Source organism: Oncorhynchus kisutch, linkage group LG29 (assembly GCF_002021735.2).
Source record: "Oncorhynchus kisutch isolate 150728-3 linkage group LG29, Okis_V2, whole genome shotgun sequence".
NCBI classification, from domain to species: Eukaryota; Metazoa; Chordata; class Actinopteri; order Salmoniformes; family Salmonidae; genus Oncorhynchus; species Oncorhynchus kisutch.
In genome coordinates, this window is record NC_034202.2 from 19,090,328 (window position 1) to 19,114,564 (window position 24,237).

Sequence of the window (24,237 nt, forward strand, 5' to 3'; positions counted from 1 at the left end):
CATGGCTTGGTTTTTGCTCTGACATGCACTGTCAACTGTGGGACCTTATGTAGAGAGGTGTGTGCCTTTTCAAAACATGTTCAATCAATTGAATTTACCACAGGTGAAGTTCAATTAAGTTGTAGAAGCTCAAGGATCTTCAGTGGAAACAGGACTCCATTTCAAGTCTGATAGCAAAGGGTCTGAATACTCATGTAAATAAGGTCTTTCTGTTTAAAAAATGTATGAATTGCAAATTTGTCAAAAAACATATATGCTGCAGCACCCGTACTTCCCGCGGCTATGCATTTAGCCTCTGTTTGTTGTCATGGTTTTAGACACATCCTCTAACTAACCAATTGAGAAAAGGAGCCTCACAAAAGAACACTGGCATTGCCTCATAGTCATTTGAGCTATGGCAGCTCCACCAATCAATCACAATTCAAGTGTGTGGGAGTCCTAAACTGTCCTGGATGTCTTCTCTAAATCATGTCTTCCTCTGCGCTGCGTTTAGTGCCAACATTGTCTTCATTGTGCCGCAGTTAGTTTCCGTTTTTAATGAGTGAAATTGCTGCTTGCTAATTAATTTGCCTATTAAGACGGCATTGTCTTTGCTTTGACTGTGCAACGAGAAAATGATGAGAGAGAAGAGAGGGAGAGAAAGAGAGAGGAGAGCAGAAAAGAGAAAAGAAAAACACTTGCATGCCTCCGCTCCGGGGAAGAGCTGGACGACAGAGAGGAGGAGGAACTCTGTCACTCTGAAGGAGTGCGGGAGCGAGAGCAAGTAAGTGAGTGAGTGAAGAAGTGAGAAGAAGGAGGAGGAACGGAAACTGTCCTGAACAAGGGGAATGGTAGATGTGTTGAGTTACAGTGATGGGATCTGTGTGTTGCTGCTGCTGTGTGATGATGAGGATGTGTGTCTAGAGTGGAGGGTGGATACAGCTCTTTGAAGCTTTGAAAAGGGGGCTGGAGGGGGTTGGACAAATGTGACACCGCTTGACACTCCTTAGAACAATAAGGAGCTGTCTTTCCCCTGAGAAGGGGAGGGGGTTGAGAGGGTGGGGCTGGGCTGGGGCTTCGAGAGTGCAGGCCTTTCCCAGAGAGACCAAATTTGGTTAGCCTGCATGCTAGGCTCTGAGAGGCCAGGGTGTGCGTGTGTTTGTGTGTGCGTCTCTCTCTCTCTCTCTCTCTCTCTCTCTCTCTCTCTCTCTCTCACTCTCTCTCTGTGTGTGTGTGTGTGTGTGCGTGTTTGCGTACGAGCTGCATGTGCATGTATGAGGGAGGGTCCTAAGGGGGGCAGAAATCTGCCATAGGAATGGCTAGTGAAGAAGGGACAGATAAGGGAGGATAGGGGGAGATTAGCCACTGTTGCACCCACGTGATTCTTCTCCAGTTTGACAGCTTTGTCTGAATACACTGTCAGCTGGCGCACCCCCTGCCAAGCCTGCCCCACTGCCTTCCTGTGAATTATTGAACAGACTGAAAGAAAGAGAGGGGGGGAGTGAGACGGAGAGAGAGATAAAAAAAGAGGGAGGGGGGACACTGCACCATTCCTCAACATCCAGTCTGAAAGACAGACAGACACAAACACAAACGCACACATCTAGATGTACTCACACATTCACTCTTAATGGTGATCACACTCAATTGAACAATGGCATGTCTGAACAGACATGACAATTCCAATAAAAAAACATGCACACACACTACTCCCCCCCACACACTACACACTACTCCCCCCCACACACTACACACTACTCCCCCCCACACACTACACACTACTCCCCCCCACACACTACACACTACTCACACACATACACACATGACTCCCCCCCACACACTACACACTACTCCCCCCCACACACTACACACTACTCCCCCCCACACACTACACACTACTCCCCCCCACACACTACACACTACTCCCCCCCACACACTACACACTACTCCCCCCCACACACTACACACTACTCCCCCCCACACACTACACACTACTCCCCCCCACACACTACACACTACTCCCCCCACACACTACACACTACTCACACACATACACACATGACTCCCCCCCACACACTACACACTACTCCCCCCCACACACTACACACTACTCCCCCCCACACACTACACACTACTCCCCCCCACACACTACACACTACTCACACACATACACACACGACTCCCCCCCTACTCACACACATACACACACTACTCCCCCCTACTCACACACACACACACACTACTCCCCCCTACTCACACACACACACACACTACTCCCCCCTACTCACACACATACACACACGACTCCCCCCCTACTCACACACATACACACACTACTCCCCCCTACTCACACACACACACACACTACTCCCCCCTACTCACACACACACACACACTACTCCCCCCTACTCACACACACACACACACACACTACTCCCCCCTACTCACACACACACACACACTACTCCCCCCCACACACTACACACTACTCACACACATACACACACGACTCCCCCCCTACTCACACACATACACACACTACTCCCCCCTACTCACACACATACACACACGACTCCCCCCCTACTCACACACATACACACACAACTCCCCCCTACTCACACACATACACACACTACTCCCCCCCCTACTCACACACACACACACACACTACTCCCCCCTACTCACACACACACACACACTACTCCCCCCCACACACTACACACTACTCACACACATACACACACGACTCCCCCCCTACTCACACACATACACACACTACTCCCCCCTACTCACACACATACACACACGACTCCCCCCCTACTCACACACATACACACACAACTCCCCCCTACTCACACACATACACACACTACTCCCCCCCCTACTCACACACACACACACACTACTCCCCCCCTACTCACACACATACACACACTACTCCCCCCCTACTCACACACATACACACACTACTCCCCCCCACACACTATACACTACTCACACACATACACACATGACTCCCCCCCACACACTACACACTACTCACACACATACACACACGACTCCCCCCCACACACTACACACTACTCACACACATACACACACGACTCCCCCCCACACACTACACACTACTCACACACATACACACACGACTCCCCCCCTACTCACACACATACACACACTACTCCCCCCTACTCACACACATACACACACAACTCCCCCCTACTCACACACATACACACACTACTCCCCCCCCTACTCACACACACACACACACTACTCCCCCCCTACTCACACACATACACACACTACTCTCCCCCTACTCACACACATACACACACTACTCCCCCCTACTCACACACATACACACACTACTCCCCCCCTACTCACACACATACACACACTACTCCCCCCTACTCACACACATACACACACTACTCCCCCCCTACTCACACACATACACACACTACTCCCCCCCTACTCACACACATACACACACTACTCCCCCCTACTCACACACATACACACACTACTCCCCCCTACTCACACACATACACACACTACTCCCCCCTACTCACACACATACACACACTACTCCCCCCTACTCACACACATACACACACTACTCCCCCCTACTCACACACATACACACACTACTCCCCCCTACTCACACACATACACACACTACTCTCCCCCCTACTCACACACATACACACACTACTCCCCCCCTACTCACACACATACACACACTACTCCCCCCTACTCACACACATACACACACTACTCTCCCACCTACTCACACACATACACACACTACTCCCCCTACTCACACACATACACACACTACTCTCCCCCCTACTCACACACAAACACACACTACTCCCCCCAACTCACACACATACACAACCTACTCCCCCCTACTCACACACTACTCTCCCCCCTACTCTTACACATACACACACTATTCCCCCCTACTCACACACATACACACACTACTCCCCCCTACTCCCCCCTACTCACACACATACACACACTACTCCCCCCTACTCACACACATACACACACTACTCCCCCCTACTCACACACATACACCCACTACTCCCCCTACTCACACACATACACACACTACTCTCCCCCCTACTCACACACACATACACTACTCTCCCCCCTACTCACACACATACACACACTACTCCCCCCCTACTCACACACATACACACACTATTCTCCCCCCTACTCACACACATACACACACATACACACACTACTCACACACATACACACACTACTCCCCCCTACTCACACACATACACACACTACTCTCCCCCCTACTCACACACATACACACACTACTCCCCCCTACTCACACACATACACACACTACTCTCCCCCCTACTCACACACATACACACACTACTCCCCCTACTCACACACATACACACACTACTCTCCCCCCTACTCACACACATACACACACTACTTCCCCCTACTCACACACATACACACACTACTCTCCCCCATACTCACACAAATACACACACTACTCTCCCCCTACTCACACACATAAACACACTACTCTCCCCCCTACTCACACACATACACACACTACTTTCCCATCTACTCACTCACTCACTCACTCACTCACTCACTCACTCACTCACTCACTCACTCACACACACACACACACACACAAAACAATTCACAGGGTTCAGCCTTCACAGGGCCCATCTATCAGTGACATCATGCACATTGGAGCATTGCTCAGTTGAGCGTGTGCTACTGCTGCTGTCTCCTTTGTACCTACTCTGCCTTGTCCTGTATACATGTCCACTGAGAAGCTATCCCCTCTCTGTCTCATAGGGGGCGCTAATGGGCTGTGTCCGCCTGTCTGCCCGTGTTCCGGGCTTTGGCAGTGTCTCTGGTGTTTATTCCTGTGTGCCTGTAGGGCATGGGAAGGATTGGCACATCTATGGAGATATGCCCCCCTCCCCTTGCACGGCACACACTCCCTCTCTTCTCTCTCTTTGTGTCTGAGAGTCAGGAAGAGATTGTGTGTTGGTTACGGATTGCATCAGATGCTGAGGGAGAACGAGAGAGCGAGGGAGTGAGAGAGAGAGGAAGAAAGAGAGGGAGAGAAAGAGAAACAGAGAGAGGGAGTGAGAGAGAAGAAGGGAGTGAGTGAATGGGAGAGAGAGATATCTGTGGAGAGTTAAAACATAGATAAGAACGAAGCATTACCAGAGACAGCTGAATGATTGGAGTGTATTGAAGACTCAGGCAGCAGGGCTTCTCCTCCTCTCCTGTACTCTATACATGCTAAACATAGACGTTTGTTCGGCTGCACTACCTTCATTCATATGTATTTCTTTCTGTGCATATGGTGATACTGACACTGTACAGTATGTTCACAATTCAGTGGTGAGGGGCATAGTTATTCTCTGGTCCTCTCAACTCACTGTCTGTTTCTGTTTGCCAGACAAAGAATTCCCCTTTTTAGGTACTGTACAATGTGGGTTTTGTAGTGTGTGAGAATACATTTTTCTTTGCATACCAACACTGCAAATGTGTGTATGAATATTGGTGTGTGTGCATGCGTGTGTCTTTACAGTGTGTGCGTGTGTCTGTACAGTGTGTGTGTGTGTGTGTGTGCATGTGTCTTTACAGTGTGTGTGTGTGCATGTGTCTTTACAGTGTGTGTGTGTGTGTGTGTGTGTGTGTGTGTGCATGTGTCTTTACAGCGTGTGTGTGCATGTGTCTGTACAATGTGTGTGTGTGTGTGTTCATGTGTCTTTACATTGTGTTTGTGTGCATGTGTCTTTACAGTGTGTGTGTGTGCATGTGTCTTTACAGTGTGTGTGTGCATGTGTCTTTACAGTGTGTGTGTGCATGTGTCTTTACATTGTGTGTGTGTGCATGTGTCTTTACAGTGTGTGTGTGGGCATGTGTCTTTACAGTGTGTGTGTGTGCATGTGTCTTTACAGTGTGTGTGTGTGTGTGCGTGATGCTCCTGGTGTAAGGCTGTCTGGATGGCTTCCCTCGCTCCCCTCGGCCAGGAGGGAGCCAATGACATTGAGACATTAGCCATCTCCCTGGCAACGGACATTTGCTGTCAGGCTACACCACAAGGTCACGCCGCTACCTCAGGAAAGTAAAAAAAATAAGAACTCTCTCCCTCCCCTTCTCTTTCTCCTCTCCCTCTCCCCTCCGTCCTTCTCCTTCCCAAATCTGTCTCCCAGCTCTCTCCCTCCCGTCCCTTGTCTCTCGCCCATCTGTCTCTCGTCCCTTTCTCCCTCCCTCCCCTCTCTCTCCCGCATCCTTCCTCCCCCTCCGCTTTACAACAATAGAGATGCATCTCAGAGTGGCATGTTAATTGTTTCCCATTGCGTGTGACTGAGAGGATGGAACAGATCACTGGCAGTTCATTCTGCTGGCTTGACTGCCTCAGTGATTGTGGCACACTGCTAAGGGATGAGGAGGGCTTGCTCTGAGATAAGCCTGGTGTGTGTTTGTGTGTGTGATCTTGAGTGTGTGTGTGATCTTGAGTGTGTGTGCATGTGCAGGTGTGTGTGTAGGGCTCCTGGAGCAGCGCAGGCATGTGCATCCAACAGTTTTCGTGGTGATACACTCGTACACTCTTAGAACAAAAATCTTGAGACTAAAAGGCTTCTTAAGCTGTCCCCATAGGACAGGGGTCACCAAACTTTTCCGAGTTCAGATCACTTTCTGTGCCCAAAAGCAAGCCAAGCTCTACCGCTCAAGAGTTTTTTTAAATCATGACTTAAAAAACACAAGCTTATGCAACATTAACATAGATTATCACTGCATATTGGCTCTGCTTGAATTGCCCTGTCAACGTTGATATTTTCAGAATATTTAGAAATTATATTTCAAAATAATTTTAGGTAAATGATAAACTGGTAAACTGGTAAACTGGTAATAAATAATTTGTTGTATTACTTGTGAGGCACAGCTGAATGAATGAGCATACTAATTAGCTTTTAAAATTTTACTGGACTGTTGGCCTGGATCTGATGGTCAGCCGGAGGGAGGGAGGGAGCAGCGATGAAACTGCCTCTCACTTCCTCCCTCTGCTGAGAAAAGGGGACACAGTCTTCAAGTTTATGGCGAAACTCAATTCGCAGTGCATTATTTCTGCCTCTTGCACCAATTCATGTTTTTACTCCTAAGACCAGAGAAAGTAAAATATTCCTCAATATTAAAAAAGACACAGCTGCTAATAATAACAACTCAAGCTTATTGGAACACTTTGCAATAGGCTACTCGTTCATTGTAACTGCAGTGCTGGTTGTAGTGTGAGTGGAAGTAGGGAGAAAATGCATTATATGGCTTATAGTAGTGTTGACAGTCCTGAATAACAACTTAAACATGAATTTACTTCTAAAAACAGCAGCTCTTTGCTGTATTCATTTAGTCTCTTTAGTCAGGGTTTAAAAAGTTTTGAAATCTCACATTGTCAACTTTGCTGTGCGCTCGAGGCTTCTTTTTACAGCCTATGGCGCAAGGAAATTTGCACAGGCATGGTGATTTGAGATATATTTGTTCTCTGGGCCTGCCGAGTATCCAGAGTTCTACCTTCAGACACATGAAATGGTTCGAAACGGTTACACTGACTTTGTGGTGCTAGGGCTGCTGAATCAAGTAGGAATGCTAGGGCTGCTTTGTGGTGCTAGGGCTGCTGAATCAAGTAGGGTTGCTAGGGCTGCTTTGTGGTGCTAGGGCTGCTGAATCAAGTAGGACTGTTAGGGCTGCTTTGTGGTGCTATGGCTGCTGAATCAAGTAGGAATGTTAGGGCTGCTTAGTGGTGCTAGGGCTGCTGAATCAAGTAGGAATGCTAGGGCTGCTTTGTGGTGCTAGGGCTGCTGAATCAAGTATGAATGCTAGAGCTGCTTTGTGGTGCTAGGGCTGCTGAATCAAGTAGGAATACTAGGGCTGCTTTGTGGTGCTAGGGCTGCTGAATCAAGTAGGAATGCTAGGGCTGCTTTGTGGTGCTGTGGCTGCTGAATCAAGTAGGAATGCTAGGGCTGCTTTGTGGTGCTGGGGCTGCTGAATCAAGTAGGAAAGCTAGGGCTGCTTTGTGGTGCTAGGGCTGCTGAATCAAGTAGGAATGCTAGGGCTGCTTTGTGGTGCTAGGACTGCTGAATCAAGTAGGAATGCTAGGGCTGCTTTGTGGTGCTAGGGCTGCTGAAACAAATAGGAATGCTAGGCTTTATCGTTGTTGTTTTTTACAGAAATGTTTGGTGAACGACTACGAATGCCTCGGAGATCGAACAGTCGATCGCAATCAACTGGTTGGTGACCACTGCCATATGACAACCCTTTGAAGAACCCTTTTTGATTCCAAGTAGAAGACTTTTGAGTTCTATGTAGAACCATTTCCACAGAGTGCTCTACATGGGACCCAAAAGGGTTCTACCTGGAACCAAAAAGGGTTTACCTAGAACCAAAAATGGTTATCCTATGGGACCAGCAGTAGAACCCATTTGGAACCTTTTTTTCTACGTATAGGGTAGAGTTGTGTGGATCAGTCGCGTCACAAGAAGTTTCCCTCCTTTTTAAGTGCCGGGCTCTCTTCGTGGGATACTGCTCAGCTTAGCCCCCTTTCAAGTGGAAGATGACTGAAGAGCATGGAGAGAAAGAAGCAGAGGACACACTATGCCTTTTTCTGCCAGTGATTCACCAACCAGCATGTTGCATACCACTGCTTAGGAATTCTATTAATGGCATCAGAATTTTCTCTTTATTTCTCTTCATTTGTATGTGATCAGGTTCATTCCTTGTGGTTTACATAAGCATAGTAAAGGATGGGATGAGTGCAGCATAGAAAACACACACTGATTTATTTCTCAAAGAGGATCATGTCAGAGTAATGCCTCGTCAATTTACCACTTAGTGACTTAATGCATCATGATGACTCACAGACATACTACTGTTCAGCTGAACAACAACTCTGCTGGGGAATGGAACAATACCAGACGATGTGACCTGTGATAATGCTAGACTTGTTTTTGACACCGTCAGGGTTGGGGTCAGAATTGTTTCATTTCTAGCAGAAATTCTGGTGGAAATTCTTACATGCAAAATGTGGACAATAATTGTCAGTATTCTTTTCCCGTATCGTTGTCCCATGATATGGCCCCTAGCTACCCACCTCCCCCATCTCCTTCACCACCACACTATCAATCATTTAATAGGCCCGTTTATTGAGTGACAAAAAGCAGAGGGGAACATTTCCTTTATCCTCAGTGATTCTTATAGCGTCAGTAAACACCTCAGTCACTGAGCAGAGAGAGAGGATCAATAGAAATACTGATTATATATCACACCAGCACAGCAGCCACCGCATCCTTGTTTCATAGCTCTCCAAATTCTGTCTAGCTTGACTGTAGGCTATTTACCATCGACAAAGACGTTCCTTAAGCCCCGGGTTCCTGTAATATATTAAATGCAGCATATGATAATATCTGTTATTCCAGGTCGCACACTGTCTATCTAAAGCCCTGACCACTAAAAACACTCAAATAAAATAGTAATGAGCGTTATTTCCATTGATCAATGTGTGATGGTCTGTCATTTGTCAGCTGACAAGAGTGGCAAGGAGTGGAATGTAATAGCTTGCTGAACAGAGATGTAATGTAATAGCTTGCTGAACAGAGATGTAATGTAATAGCTTGCTGAACAGAGCTGTAATGTAATAGCTTGCTGAACAGAGCTGTAATGTAATAGCTTGCTGAACAGAGATGTAATGTAATAGCTTGCTGAACAGAGATGTAATGTAATAGCTTGCTGAACAGAGATGTAATGTAATAGCTTGCTGAACAGAGATGTAATGTAATAGCTTGCTGAACAGAGATGTAATGTAATAGCTTGCTGAACAGAGCTGTAATGTAATAGCTTGCTGAACAGAGATGTAATGTAATAGCTTGCTGAACAGAGATGTAATGTAATAGCTTGCTGAACAGAGATGTAATGTAATAGCTTGCTGAACAGAGATGTAATGTAATAGCTTGCTGAACAGAGCTGTAATGTAATAGCTTGCTGAACAGAGCTGTAATGTAATAGCTAGCTGAACAGAGCTGTAATGTAATAGCTTGCTGAACAGAGCTGTAATGCAATAGCTAACTGAACAGAGATGTAATGTAATAGCTAGCTGAACAGAGATGTAATGTAATAGCTAGCTGAACAGAGATGTAATGTAATAGCTTGCTGAACAGAGATGTAATGTAATAGCTAACTGAACAGAGATGTAATGTAATAGCTAGCTGAACAGAGATGTAATGTAATAGCTAGCTGAACAGAGATGTAAATGTAATAGCTTGCTGAACAGAGCTGTAATGTAATAGCTAGCTGAACAGAGCTGTAATGTAATAGCTTGCTGAACAGAGCTGTAATGTAATAGCTTGCTGAACAGAGCTGTAATGTAATAGCTAGCTGAACAGAGCTGTAATGTAATAGCTAGCTGAACAGAGATGTAATGTAATAGCTAGCTGAACAGAGATGTAATGTAATAGCTAGCTGAACAGAGATGGCAACCAGGCTAAATGTGTGGTGCTTTTTTTAAATAATTCAAAAGGACACCGGTGTGTGTACTGTGTATCTACATGACATGTAGGAGTCACCTCATTGGACAGCAGCAACCATATAAATGGCTCTCTGTGTGTTTAAGCACTAACATTGTGCTAGCTAGCAGCAACACAGGCTAAGGCCACCCACCAGACAGCTAATGAATAATGCAGAAGGCTGGGTGGCTGCATTCTCCTGATTTCCTGGTTAATATGAGAGGCGTTGGGAAGGGATGGGAGAGGAGACAGAGGGCCTTCCTATTGGTCATTGTCAGGTTACGAGCACCAGCGTCGTTCTGTTAATCTGTAAAGAGGTCAGAGCAGATTGGAGCGGCCCGGTCGTCTAGTAACAGTCATCATCACCCAGACAGATTAACATAATTCACAATTGAGATTTCGTGGTGGCGCAGAGAGCCAAAGTCAGGTCAGTGAAGTGGTGGAACCGATTAGTGGGGCTCATCGGCTGGAGATTCACATTTCGCTAGTCAGTATAAATGCCCAAGGTGTGCTTAATATGCACACTAGTGTGGATAATGAAATCTAGCCAGAACACAATCTCATTACTCTCCCCTATATGATTCTCTCTCTCTCTCTCTCTTTCTCTCTCTCTCTCTCTCTCTCTCTCTCTCTCTCTCTCTCTCTCTCTCTCTCTCTCTCTCGCTCTCTCTCTCTCTCTCTCTCTCTTACTCTCTCTCTCTCTCTTGCTCTCTCGCTCTTACTCTCTCTCTCTCTTGCTCTCTCTCTTACTCTCTCTCTCTCAGAGGTTCCTACTCTCAAAGCCAGTACTTTACATTAAACATCAGCAAGAGAATGGATTGCTATTGAGATGAACACAGTGCTCTCTGATGCATTTACTTGCCATTGTTCAGACCCCCCCAGTGGTGCTGGTCCGTGTTGTGTGGCAGGCTGCTCAGTGTGGTGCCAATGTCACAGGAACACATGTTGTCACCTCGTAGACATCATCAGTGGCTCTTGTACGGAACAAAGTCATGCTCTGTGTGTGCATCGAATCTAACGTACATGTGTTCAAACAACCGTTGATATGTAGGGCTTTCAGCTAAGACAAATATATGTTGGCGCACACACATGCACATACACACACATGCACACACACACAGTACAGTATATGGGTCATTCCACCAATTCGGTGCCTTTTGAGAAGTGTAACCTAATTTCAACATTCTATCATAAAGAGCACATGTTCAACTTCATAAAAACACGTTTTCCCATCTCAAGAGGTAAAAATATAATAATACGTGCCTAGTAAGTGCCAAATCAAGTAACAGGGATGACGAGTTCATCTTAAATCAAATCAAATTAAATTTGCCATCTGCGCCAAATACAACGGGTTTAGACATTAACTCTGCGTTGTTAGGAAGGTCTCGTAAGCAAAACATTTCACTGTAAATATTTAAGTTACACAACAGGAGTCAAATACACAATAGCAATGAATCCCCTTGCAACAAGGGGGAATGGAAGCTTGTTTTGTGCAACAGGGTGTGGTAATTGAATGTAATCCATGGGTAACAGTGTTATGCTCAGCCCACTCAATTTTCCACCACAAAACACTAGAAATGGACAAAAAGAGTAGAACCAGCTCAGCTGCTTTTACACTAGACATTACTATTAGATGTTCAATGTTTCTTTTTACATAAAAAAAAAAAAGAAATAGGTTCCCCATATTAAAACGAGAGTTCAGTTCACGCAACAGGGTTGACCTTAAAAAGAGTGACAGACGTATGTGAATCACATGAAATAGATCATCTTCACAGATGACTTTCTCAAAGCAACAAAATAGCAAGAGCTTTACAATGATGGTGAAAATGAGGAGAAATCTTGGGGTCAAGTGGGTTCAAATCTTCCTAGAAGTCACAGATGGTGCAGTATTTTGGCAGTTTAGCTTTATTCCTATAGAACATCAGATTGATTTCATTCTACATGTGTTCTATATTAAAAGGCACTTCATTTCATTTAAGAGGCTTTTAAAAATCAATATTGGTGCACAATTTCTACTTAAAATATCAAAGGTACTCAAAAGGAACTCATTTCGTGGAACAACCCTGATGAAGTGGCTGTGTATGGGTCCTATCCTGCTCTGCAGTGTCTGATTGCTTTGAGCATAAAAGCATTAATTGTGCTCACTACCAAGCCATTAAACCTGGCTGTGATCTCAGCTTTAAGTGCGGCGGAATCTGAGAGTGTGTGGCGTTGAATTATTCACCTCCCCCTCTCCTCTTTCTCTCCTTCTCTCGCTCTCTCCTCTTTTTCTCAATCGCTCACCTGTTCTCTCCTCTCTCTAGCGCTCTCTTTCTCTCCTTGCTGCTTTCACTCCCTCTCCCCTCTCTCTACCTCCAGTCCTGTCAGCCCCGGGGCTAGGCTTCACCATCATTTATTAATACCCGGCTTATACAGTACAAAGCACGTCTCCGCCAAGCCTGCCTTCCTGCCTCCCTGCCACTAGAGCATCGTATGGCACACGGTACTGCACAAGCACCCCCTAGGAAACAGGCAGGGAACCCAGTGTCCACACACACTGACACACACATGCTTACTCTGCAGGAAAATTCCATTGGAAAGGACAGGCTGCATCAATCTCACGGTTATAAGATCCTCTAGTTCTGTAGCTGCTCTCGTGGTCAGTCAAGTGCCATTTTGATCTTGTCGGTCCGGATTGTTGCTTGAAATGGAGCAAAGCATTATCTCATAATTGTTGTGATTACATGTATTGTCATTATTGTTATCATGCCCCATGTTGTGGAAGTATTTGGTACAGTGTAACAGCTGTATGTGCAGCAGTAGATTTACCAAGCGCTGTTAGCCAGTCTGTCTGGGTTGTAGACTTTCAGCTCACGTCCCGCTGCCACACTGTTGAAATATGAAAAGACTCAGCCAGTGTTCTGACTGCTGGATGTTTCACTTCCTCAATACAGACGAGGAGGGAGGGGAGAAGCCAGCTAGTTAGCTGGGCGGTGATATTTTGTTCTGAACATTTTTCATGGAGATTTCCCTTGATCTCCTGCTCTGGCTGTGGTCAGGAGAAAGGGTCATGGAAAGGACTAATGTCCTTTTGAGTATAAACCGGGGGGTTGACTGTTGAGTAAATAAAATGACCAACGTGAAGAGGAAGTTGTGGGAGCTGCTGACACAGACGTATTAACGGTGTGTAGAGGCAGTGGAATTGGAGACACTCCAGAGGTGATGAGAGGACAATTGTCAAAGTTATAGAGTTTATAGTTTAGAGTCCCATGTGTCTCAGTTGGTAAAGCATGGCGCGGGAACCAGTACGAAAAAGTCAAAAATATATGCACTCAGTGTGTGCTAAATGACTAAGATGTATATTGTATTTATGATTGGTTGATAAAGTGTTTAAACAATTTTTAAAAAGTGTCTATTTTGTCTTAAGTATTTTTCATTTGGCCACTAAGAAAATAGAATATGTGAAATATATGAAAACTAGAGGTGACAATTTAGAAGAAGTTTAGCAAATCCACCAAACTTTCTTACTGTCATTCATTCATTCCTACATTCCCTGCCCATACTGCATTATACTGTTCCCTACAGTAGGAGAAGTATCCTACAGTAGGGGAAGTATTGTGCCCATACTACATTATACTGTTCCCTACAGTAGGAGAAGTATTGTTCCCATACTACATTATACTGTTCCCTACAGTAGGAGAAGTATTGTTCCCATACTACATTATACTGTTCCCTACAGTAGGAGAAGTATTGTGCCCATACTACATTATACTGTTCCCTACAGTAGGGGAAGTATTGTTCCCATACTACATTATACTGTTCCCTGCAGTAGAGGAAGTATTGTTCCCATACTACATTATACTGTTCCCTACAGTAGGGGAAGTATTGTGCCCATACTACATTATACTGTTCCCTACAGTAGGGGTAGTATTGTTCCCATACTACATTATACTGTTCCCTACAGTAGGGGAAGTATTGTTCCCATACTACATTATACTGTTCCCTACAGTAGGGGAAGTATTGTGCCCATACTACATTATACTGTTCCCTACAGTAGGGGAAGTATTGTGCCCATACTACATTATACTGTTCCCTACAGTAGGGGAAGTATGTGCCCATACTACATTATACTGTTCCCTACAGTAGGGGAGGTATTGTTCCCATACTACATTATACTGTTCCCTACAGTAGGGGAAGTATTGTTCCCATACTACATTATATTGTTCCCTACAGTAGGGGAAATATTGTGCCCATACTACATTATACTGTTCCCTACAGTAGGGGAAGTATTGTGCCCATACTACATTAAACTGTTCCCTACAGTAGGGGAAGTATTGTGCCTATACTACATTATACTGTTCCCTACATTAGGGGAAGTATTGTGCCCATACTACATTATACTGTTCCCCACAGTAGGGGAAGTATTGTGCCCATACTACATTATACTGTTCCCTACAGTAGGGGAAGTATTGTGCTCACACTGCATTCTTCTGTACATGACTACATCCCAAACGCCTGTGAGCTGTTGCCCACTCTTATGGATGAGTTCACACTGGTCAGTGATGCACGGTCACCATAGGGAGGCAGCATCAGACAACAAAGCATGCTTTTCATACAGTAGGGCCAAGGCTAGGCCCAAACCGACTGTGTGTGTGTGTGTGTGTGTGTGTGTGTGTGTGTGTGTGTGTGTGTGTGTGTGTGTGTGTGTGTGTGTTTGTGTGTGTGTGTGTGTGTGTGTGTTGGTGGTGGGCTGGCTGAACTCTTGACTACAGACTGTCCCCCAAAGGCGCCCCTCACAGCTATAAATAGCTCTTCATATGGCGTTCAGTGATCGGGTGGAGGAGGACTGTAGAGACTGAAACGATTGAGATTGGAGGTGTAGTTCTATAGAACAGGCCAGTGGGAGTTTATTGGCCTGATGCAGCAACGGGAAAATCAGGAAGTGTGTATGTGTGGTGTGTGTGTGTGCTTCAGTGTGTGTGAGTCTCGATAGCAGTGCTGGAACCGCCTGCTGTTATGACGCTATGTTTTTCTTGGTGAGCGTGAGGTATGTTTATGTAGGAGAGAAACTGGCCTCTCTCCCCAATCGCTCAGCGCCATCTTCAGGTCACATCAACAGTGAATAACATTACTGTAACAAGATACAGTACCTTCTGGCTCCCTGAGATATTGTCCTTAATTCTATTCCAAAACATTATATTCCAGATGTGTGGCTTTGGTATTGGACTGTGTGTTTTAAATTGATGATCCATCACGGCTCTAACATAGGCCAGTTTCCTCGGGTTACAGAGATATTGCATAGGCACTAGGCAGCAGGGTAATCACATGGAGGTTACATGCTGGGTTTATTTACTGCTGATGTATAAATATGGCTAGCCAGGCGATGGGGTTTATAGATACAATTTTATTTTTTAAGTACATTAATGGAGCAATCTCGTGGTTAATGATGTCCAGCCCATCCTCAGATAAACAGTAGATTGCAGTAATGTGTTAGCTATTACACATGTGTGATAAAGGAAAGACCACCGTGATAAATCCAGGAAGTGTTGCAAAGAGTAGAGGCCATACATAAACATTTCTACAATCAATCATAGGGAAATGAGGATTTATCCCCACAATAAGGACCTATAGGTTGGAAGATGAACAATAAGCCTATATGCTTTTATGAAAAGCCAAGGTTTTTAAAAGACAAATTATACGTTTTTTCCCTTACCTACTGTATGTAGAAATCTGTAAGTCACATTTGACTCATTTGTAGTTTCCGTGTATTTCAGTTACCCTAGTTATCAAGTAACTACATGCTATAACAGCAACATATTGGAAAGTATTTCCAGAAATCTCTGGCCAAGATCTCTGGCCAACAACTTTGCCATGTTACTTGATTGTACTTGACACCTCCAAACAGGGTACTCTGCTGTAGGACTATGACTGATGTTGTCTTTGTGTGTTCTCTGTCCCTACAGTGAGCACCTGTCGTGCTCCTTCACCTTCTTCCTGCATGGGGAGAGTAACGTGTGCACCAGTGTAGAAGTCGCCCAGCACCAGCCTACCTACCACATCACTGACGACCACACCCGCCTGGCCCAGATCTCCTCAGCCCCTGTACAAGGTGAGATACTCAGGGAGGACAGAGAGACATAGGAGCCCACCGACCACTGGATGTCTTTATCTGCCTCTGTTTTAGCCTGAGCATCGCTGTTATAACTATGTGTAGTCAAATCTCTGAAATCCAACATGACAATGGTCCTTTCTGATATACTGCACCTCTGTAGTCCATCTATCTGACTCTCTGTCTGTCTGGCCATTCTTCCACCTGTTACCTGTGCAGTGATCCTGAGTCCGTACGGTCTGGCAGGCTCCCTGACTGGCCAAGCCTATAAGATGAGTGACCCAGCTGTAAGAAAACTGATGGAGGAGTGGAGCTACTTCTACCCCATGGTGCTTCAGCGCCACAGAGAAGGGGGCGCAGGCACGGGGGGCATGGGCGCCGAGAGGGAGGGCACTGACCGACCATATGACCCACACAGCCATGTGGCCGTTGAGGTCATCGTAGGTAAGTACGGTGACACTCAAAAAACTCTTGCCACCTTTGCTTGTAACTGAATGGACACACTTTGGTGTTTATATAGACACTGTATATGAACAATATGCTATAGGTGAGAATAGGCTATTGGTCAAGAGTATTTTTATTGTGTTACTGAATGTACTATCGTTATCAGACCAAAAGAGGGAACAACAGGAAACAACAGCGATTTTAGTCTCAGCTTCGATTAGCCATTGTCTGTATGAGGATAAATAGTACTGGAGGTGGTTAATAAGTGGTGGATCCAGTTCTTAAGGGACAAGTGTTGTCTCTCAGGGTGCATTGAGGTAAGGAGTAAAGACTAGAGGAGAGGAGGGGAGGAAGGACTAGGGGAGAGGAGGGGAGGAAAGACTAGAGGAGAGGAGGGGAGGAAAGACTAGAGGAGAGGAGGGGAGGAAGGACTAGGGGAGAGGAGGGGAGTAAAGACTAGAGGAGAGGAGGGGAGGAAGGACTAGGGGAGAGGAGGGGAGGAAGGACTAGGGGAGAGGAGGGGAGGAAAGACTAGAGGAGAGGAGGGGAGGAAAGACTAGGGGAGAGGAGGGGAGGAAGGACTAGGGGAGAGGAGGGGAGGAAAGACTAGAGGAGAGGAGGGGAGGAAGGACTAGGGGAGAGGAGGGGAGTAAAGACTAGAGGAGAGGGGGGAGGAAAGACTAGGGGAGAGGAGGGGAGGAAAGACTAGGGGATAGGAGGGGGAAGACTAGGGGATACGAGGGGAGGAAAGACTAGTGGAGAGGAGGGGAGAAAAGACTAGTGGAGAGGAGGGGAGGAAAGACTAGGGGAGAGGAGAGGAGGGGAGGAAAAGACTAGGGGATAGGAGGGGGAAAGACTAGGGGAAGGAGGGGAGGAAAGACTAGAGGAGAGGAGGGGGGTAAAGACTAGGGGATAGGAGGGGGAAGACTAGGGGATAGGAGGGGAGGAAAGACTAGTGGAGAGGAGGGGAGGAAAGACTAGTGGAGAGGAGGGGAGGAAAGACTAGGGGAGAAGAGAGGAGGGGAGGAAAAGACTAGGGGATAGGAGGGGGAAAGACTAGGGGAAGGAGGGGAGGAAAGACTAAGGGATAGGAGGGGAGGAAAGACTAGTGGAGGGGAGGAAAGACTAGGGGAGAGGAGAGGAGGGGAGGAAAGACTAGAGGAGAGGAGGGGAGGAAAGACTAGAGGAGAGGAGGGGAGGAAAGACTAGGGGATAGGAGGGGGAAAGACTAGGGGAAGGAGGGGAGGAAAGACTAAGGGATAGGAGGGGGAAAGACTAGGGGAAGGAGGGGAGGAAAGACTTGGGGATAGGAGTGGAGGAAAGACTAGAGGAGAGGAGGGGGGGATAGGAGGGGAGGAAAGACTAGAGGAGAGGAGGGGAGGAAAGACTAGAGGAGAGGAGGGGGGGAAAGACTAGGGGATAGGAGGGGAGGAAAGACTAGAGGAGAGGAGGGGAGGAAAGACTAGAGGAGAGGAGGGGGGGAAAGACTAGGGGATAGGAGGGGAGGAAAGACTAGAGGAGAGGAGGGGAGGAAAGACTAGGGGATAGGAGGGGGAAGACTAGGGGATAGGAGGGGAGGAAAGACTAGTGGAGAGGAGGGGAGGCAAGACTAGTGGAGAGGAGGGGAGGAAAGACTAGGGGAGAGGAGAGGAGGGGAGGAAAGACTAGGGGACAGGAGGGGAGGAAAGACTAGAGGAGAGGAGGGGGGGAAGACTAGGGGATAGGAGGGGAGGAAGACTAGGGGATAGGAGGGGAGGAAAGACTAGGGGAGAGGAGGAAAGACTAGAGGAGAGGAATGGAGGCAAGACTAGGGAGGAGAGGAGAGGAGGAAAGGGGAGAGGAGATCATATGAAAGGAGAAGAGAAGCCAGGGGAGTAAAGGAGAGAGGACTTCAAGGAAGCTCCAGGGAGTGACAGACACACAGCATCTAATCAACCCATTGACTGGCTGCCTGACCCCTCATCATTGACTAGGACTGCTTGGAATCAGACCTCCCTAAGCCCAGCACCAGCCAGCAACTGTAGGCCATGCAAGGATAAGCTAATGCACTGCAGCCCTGGGTGTATAGGCTACAGGAAAAGTATGTGACGTGTATAGGTGTTTGGAGGGATTTAAACTCAACTCTTTCGTCTTCTTGTAGGTGGTGTGAGGATGATCTACCCAGCAGCGTTTGTGCTGGTTGCCCAAGGCGACCTGCCTGTGGAGGAGCCCCCACCTGCACCGGGAGCCCAGGGGGGCAGCAGAGACCCATCTCACTGCAGCATTCCCCTCACACCCCCCACTTCACCTGAACAGCCCTGCTCAGGTACTGAAACACACACACAGACACACGCACACACACACACACACACACACACACACACACACACACACACACACACACACACACACACACACACACACACACACACACACACACACACACACACACACACACACACACACACACACCATGTCACTACCAAAAACTCCAGAAATTCACCCTAAATAATTGCATTCCCAGAACGAATAACATAATCTCTGAATCAGCGCTATTTACTCAACAAAACAACTCAATACTGCAATCCATGACTCAACTCTAAATGCAATACAATCCATATAATTGTCCTCATTACTCAATCCATACGCTTCATATGAAATAATGCACAGAAGAAGTTACTATATTGATTACTGTGTATATTATGGAGTCCTCATCTAGGACAAAGTCTTTGAGAATTGGGCATACAGATATTTTGCTGAAGATGTAAGACCTCAGACAAATGAGATTGGTTTGTAACTCATTGAAACTGAATCCTCAGCATCCTAATCCACATTCAATTAAGTCTGCTTAATGAAAGTCTTACAAATTAGGAGATAAAACAGCTGATACAAACAAACAAACACCGCTATAGCTGCAGAGTAAATCTTGAGTGTCTTATTACAATTTTTCAATGGCTGTCTCCTGCTATGCACTATTAAAACATCCACCCCACAGCCTTGCCCAAGGGAGCAAACTCCACTGAATAATGTCATCTGTTGATTATTTCAGCGGACAGTGGCTTTGTGACAACGGTGTCCAGCGTCCTCCCTGCCCAGGAGAGTGCCATGGGGGTCACCAACAGCCCAAAGCATTCTGGGAAGAAACTGACCAATCAGGTGGTGCATCAGGCGTGGAAGGAGTGTTATCTTAACCAACTGCAACACAAGTGAGTGTCCATATTGGCTGCTGGCTAACCGAGGCCCAGATCCAGGCAAAGCACTATTTATCTTCTGGCATCTGCTGTGGGATTGTTATTGTTGATGTGCGGTGACACGACTGGCGCCCTCACACCTCTCTGTGTGCCCATAGATGCAGTGGGCCCAGTAGCGTGACGCCAAAGAAGGAGGCGCCAAATGGGGTGCCCACCTGGGACTTCACCGACCCAGAGGAGAGGGCACCATGCAGCTGCTCCAGGTTGGCATGGGGGTTGGCATCTGGGGGTAGTGCCCCAGTCATTTAGCACGGCAGCATGGCACCAGCCAGCTAGACATCTGGGCTTCATTTTTAGGCATTTCACTGCTTTTAACCGAAAGTCTAGTGCTACGTATGTGAAGCATATTGAAATAGATTGTGTAGAAATAATGTGAACGTGGTGAAAATATAAATATTTGTCTTCTGAATGTTGGTATTCTTTTATATGATATGAAGTATTATAAAGTATTTGGCCCCCTTGAACTTTGCGACCTTTTGCCACATTTCAGGCTTCAAACATAAAGATATAAAACTGTATTTTTTTGTGAAGAATCAACAACAAGTGGGACACAATCATGAAGTGGAACGACATTTATTGGATATTTCAAACTTTTTTAACAAATCAAAAACTGAAAAATTGGGCGTGCAAAATTATTCAGCCCCCTTAAGTTAATACTTTGTAGCGCCACCTTTTGCTGCGATTACAGCTGTAAGTCGCTTGGAGTATGTCTCTATCAGTTTTGCACATCGAGAGACTGACATTTTTTCCCATTCCTCCTTGCAAAACAGCTCGAGCTCAGTGAGGTGAACAGCAGTTTTCAGTTCTTTCCACAGATTCTCGATTGGATTCAGGTCTGGACTTTGACTTGGCCATTCTAACACCTGGATATGTTTATTTTTGAACCATTCCATTGTAGATTTTGCTTTATGTTTTGGATCATTGTCTTGTTGGAAGACAAATCTCCGTCCCAGTCTCAGGTCTTTTGCAGACTCCATCAGGTTTTCTTCCAGAATGGTGCTGTATTTGGCTCCATCCATCTTCCCATCAATTTTAACCATCTTCCCTGTCCCTGCTGAAGAAAAGCAGGCCCGAACCATGATGCTGCCACCACCATGTTTGACAGTGGGGATAGGGTGTTCAGGGTGATGAGCTGTGTTGCTTTTACACCAAACTTAACGTTTTGCATTGTTGCCAAAAAGTTCAATTTTGGTTTCATCTGACCAGAGCACCTTCTTCCACATGTTTGGTGTGTCTCCCAGGTGGCTTGTGGCAAACTTTAAACAACACTTTTTATGGATATCTTTAAGAAATGGCTTTCTTCTTGCCACTCTTCCATAAAGGCCAGATTTGTGCAATATACGACTGATTGTTGTCCTATGGACAGAGTCTCCCACCTCAGCTGTAGATCTCTGCAGTTCATCCAGAGTGATCATGGGCCTCTTGGCTGCATCTCTGATCAGTCTTCTCCTTGTATGAGCTGACAATTCAGAGGGACGGCCAGGTCTTGGTAGATTTGCAGTGGTCTGATACTCCTTCCATTTCAATATTATCGCTTGCACAGTGCTCCTTGGGATGTTTAAAGCTTGGGAAATCTTTAAATCTTTAAACTTCTTCACAACAGTATCTCGGACCTGCCTGGTGTGTTCCTTGTTCTTCATGATGCTCTCTGCGCTTTTAACGGACCTCTGAGACTATCACAGTGCAGGTGCATTTATACGGAGACATGATTACACACAGGTGGATTGTATTTATCATCATTAGTCATTTAGGTCAACATTGGATCATTCAGAGATCCTCACTGAACTTCTGGAGAGAGTTTGCTGCACTGAAAGTAAAGGGGCTGAATAACTTTGCACGCCCAATTTTTCAGTTTTTGATTTGTTAAAAAAGTTTGAAATATCCAATAAATGTCGTTCCACTTCATGATTGTGTCCCACTTGTTGTTGATTCTTCACAAAAAAATACAGTTTTATATCTTTATGTTTGAAGCCTGAAATGTGGCAAAAGGTCACAAAGTTCAAGGGGGCCGAATACTTTCGCAAGGCACTGTATGTTGAACGTGTACAATACGGGTTGAACGTGTACAATATACGGAAAGTTTTAAAAACAGCATCCTCACCTGCCACTCTAGTTCTGTCTGCCATCTGATCTTGTTTCTCTTCCTGAAGGTTAAAGCAGCAGAAACAGCAGCAGCAGACCAACACCTCCTCTGCCAACCCTCCGTCTGGTGCCAACCCAACCCCCTCCTCTGGCCCGGCCCTCCCCCCTCCCTCCCTGCCCAAGCACAAGGCCACGGACAAACCCGAGAAAGCCGACAAACAGCCGAAGAGAGCCGCCGCCATGACCCCCTTCCACCACCGCCTCTCTGTGGGCCAGGAGGCCTGCCTGGAACAAGACTCATCTGGAGGGTCCCAGCTCGGCCTAGTCAGCCTGGACCCTCCCCTGGATCCCATGCCCAGCTGCAAGTACCCCAAGCCCCTCTCCGCCGGCAGAAAAGCTCCAGAGTCCCTGCTCCACTCCCCTGTCTCCCCATTACCCCCCACGCTCAGCCCCCATCCACGGGGGGGACAAGACCCTGAGGTACTGGACACCTCTGTGGGCATGGCCCCCTGTCCGGATGGGGCATCAGGGATGGGGGGGATGGAACCCAGTGAGACGGCTCTGTATGCAGCCCCTCTGGGGCCCAGGGAGAGGGAGGCTGGGGCAGGCTGGTGGAGGGGCTTCAGGACTCCCAGGGCTGATAAGGCTGAGTTCAGGCCTCCAGAGCTCCCCAGTGACAGAGTGGAAGTAAAGACAGAGACGCAGGCCACTGAGGGAGTTGCACTGAAGAGGTGAGAGAGAGCGAGATCAGTGCATTAATTACTCATTCAAAGACACACACACACGCACAGACTTGATCACTCTAAGTTTCCTTTCTTATTTCCTTCCAGACTATTCATGCAGACACAGAAGCGCTTCAAGATCTCGGAGGAGTGTGTTAGGGCCCACATCCAGACCCTGGGTCTCCTGCATCAGCCTGGGGACCCCGGGGATGACCCCTACGACTTCAAGGAGGGAGACATCGAGTACAGCTTCCCCACCTCCAAGAGACTGAAGGGCCAGGGCAGAGACCCCAGCAAAAGAGGCCCCAAAGTAAGGCTCTTGTTACCAGTGAAAGTTAAATTTGTTGATTGACACCCAAGCTAGAAAGGGCGAAGAAATTAAATAAAGTGTGTCTGTCTTCCAGGGAGAGGAGATCAGCAACGGTGCACTGCCTGATGGGAAAGACGCCATGTCCATCTTTAGCTCTGCTCCCAAAGCTGGTGAGGAATTGAATGCTGACACCATATACAAATTATATTCTAAATGAAAAATGTTCCCCCGACACATTGATCATAGTGTGTGTTCTGAGCGTTGTCTTTGATGGTCTTGTTTGTGCGTTTCTAGATGATGACTCACCGCAGGATGATGATGCGGCGGCCAAAGCCCAAAACCCTTCTCTAACCAGGGAGACTGATCTGGTGGTCCTCATCTCAGACCTGGAGAACATCTTCGACGAGGATGAGGAGGAACTTAGGGTGAGAAACATTCTAAGAATTACTGCATGTCTAAAATCTGTTCCATTTTCATTCCCGCTTTACACAAAATGTAATACACTCAACATCACAATAATACATAATATATATTATTTAGCAAACACTTTTATCCAAGGCTACTTACATCTGTGTTTTATAATAATATATAGACTGCTTGCCCCAACCAGCACACAGCCAGGGTCCTGGTATCAGGAAGTGAAGATCGGAGGGAAGGGAGGGTGGCTGTGCCCTATCCTTCAAGTGAGTCCAGCTTTACATGTATACGTGATCCGCAGTTTGTTTGTTATCTTATGCATGTTATCTTAGCTGAGTTTAGCGTGACCTGGGAAAAATCATCTGTTTTTTCTACTCCTTCTCTCACATCA

General features: G+C 46.6%; 1 protein-coding gene across 5 annotated transcripts in view; it reads left to right on the forward strand.

Moving 5' to 3' along the window:
- LOC109873597 (mediator of RNA polymerase II transcription subunit 13-like) overlaps window positions 1–24,237 on the forward strand; it is a 105,950-nt gene that overhangs the window by 65,558 nt on the left and 16,155 nt on the right. For 3 of the 5 annotated variants that reach the window (XM_031808953.1, XM_031808957.1, XM_031808954.1), the window contains exons 5-14: window positions 16,496–16,641; window positions 16,861–17,085; window positions 19,226–19,390; window positions 20,114–20,270; window positions 20,414–20,518; window positions 22,466–23,128; window positions 23,228–23,429; window positions 23,524–23,599; window positions 23,724–23,854; window positions 24,022–24,112. In XM_031808953.1, the coding sequence (XP_031664813.1) occupies window positions 16,496–16,641; window positions 16,861–17,085; window positions 19,226–19,390; window positions 20,114–20,270; window positions 20,414–20,518; window positions 22,466–23,128; window positions 23,228–23,429; window positions 23,524–23,599; window positions 23,724–23,854; window positions 24,022–24,112 (1,961 nt within the window). The remainder of the gene's footprint in view (window positions 1–16,495; window positions 16,642–16,860; window positions 17,086–19,225; window positions 19,391–20,113; window positions 20,271–20,413; window positions 20,519–22,465; window positions 23,129–23,227; window positions 23,430–23,523; window positions 23,600–23,723; window positions 23,855–24,021; window positions 24,113–24,237) is intronic. The other 2 variants (XM_031808955.1, XM_031808956.1) reach the window with 1 other exon arrangement.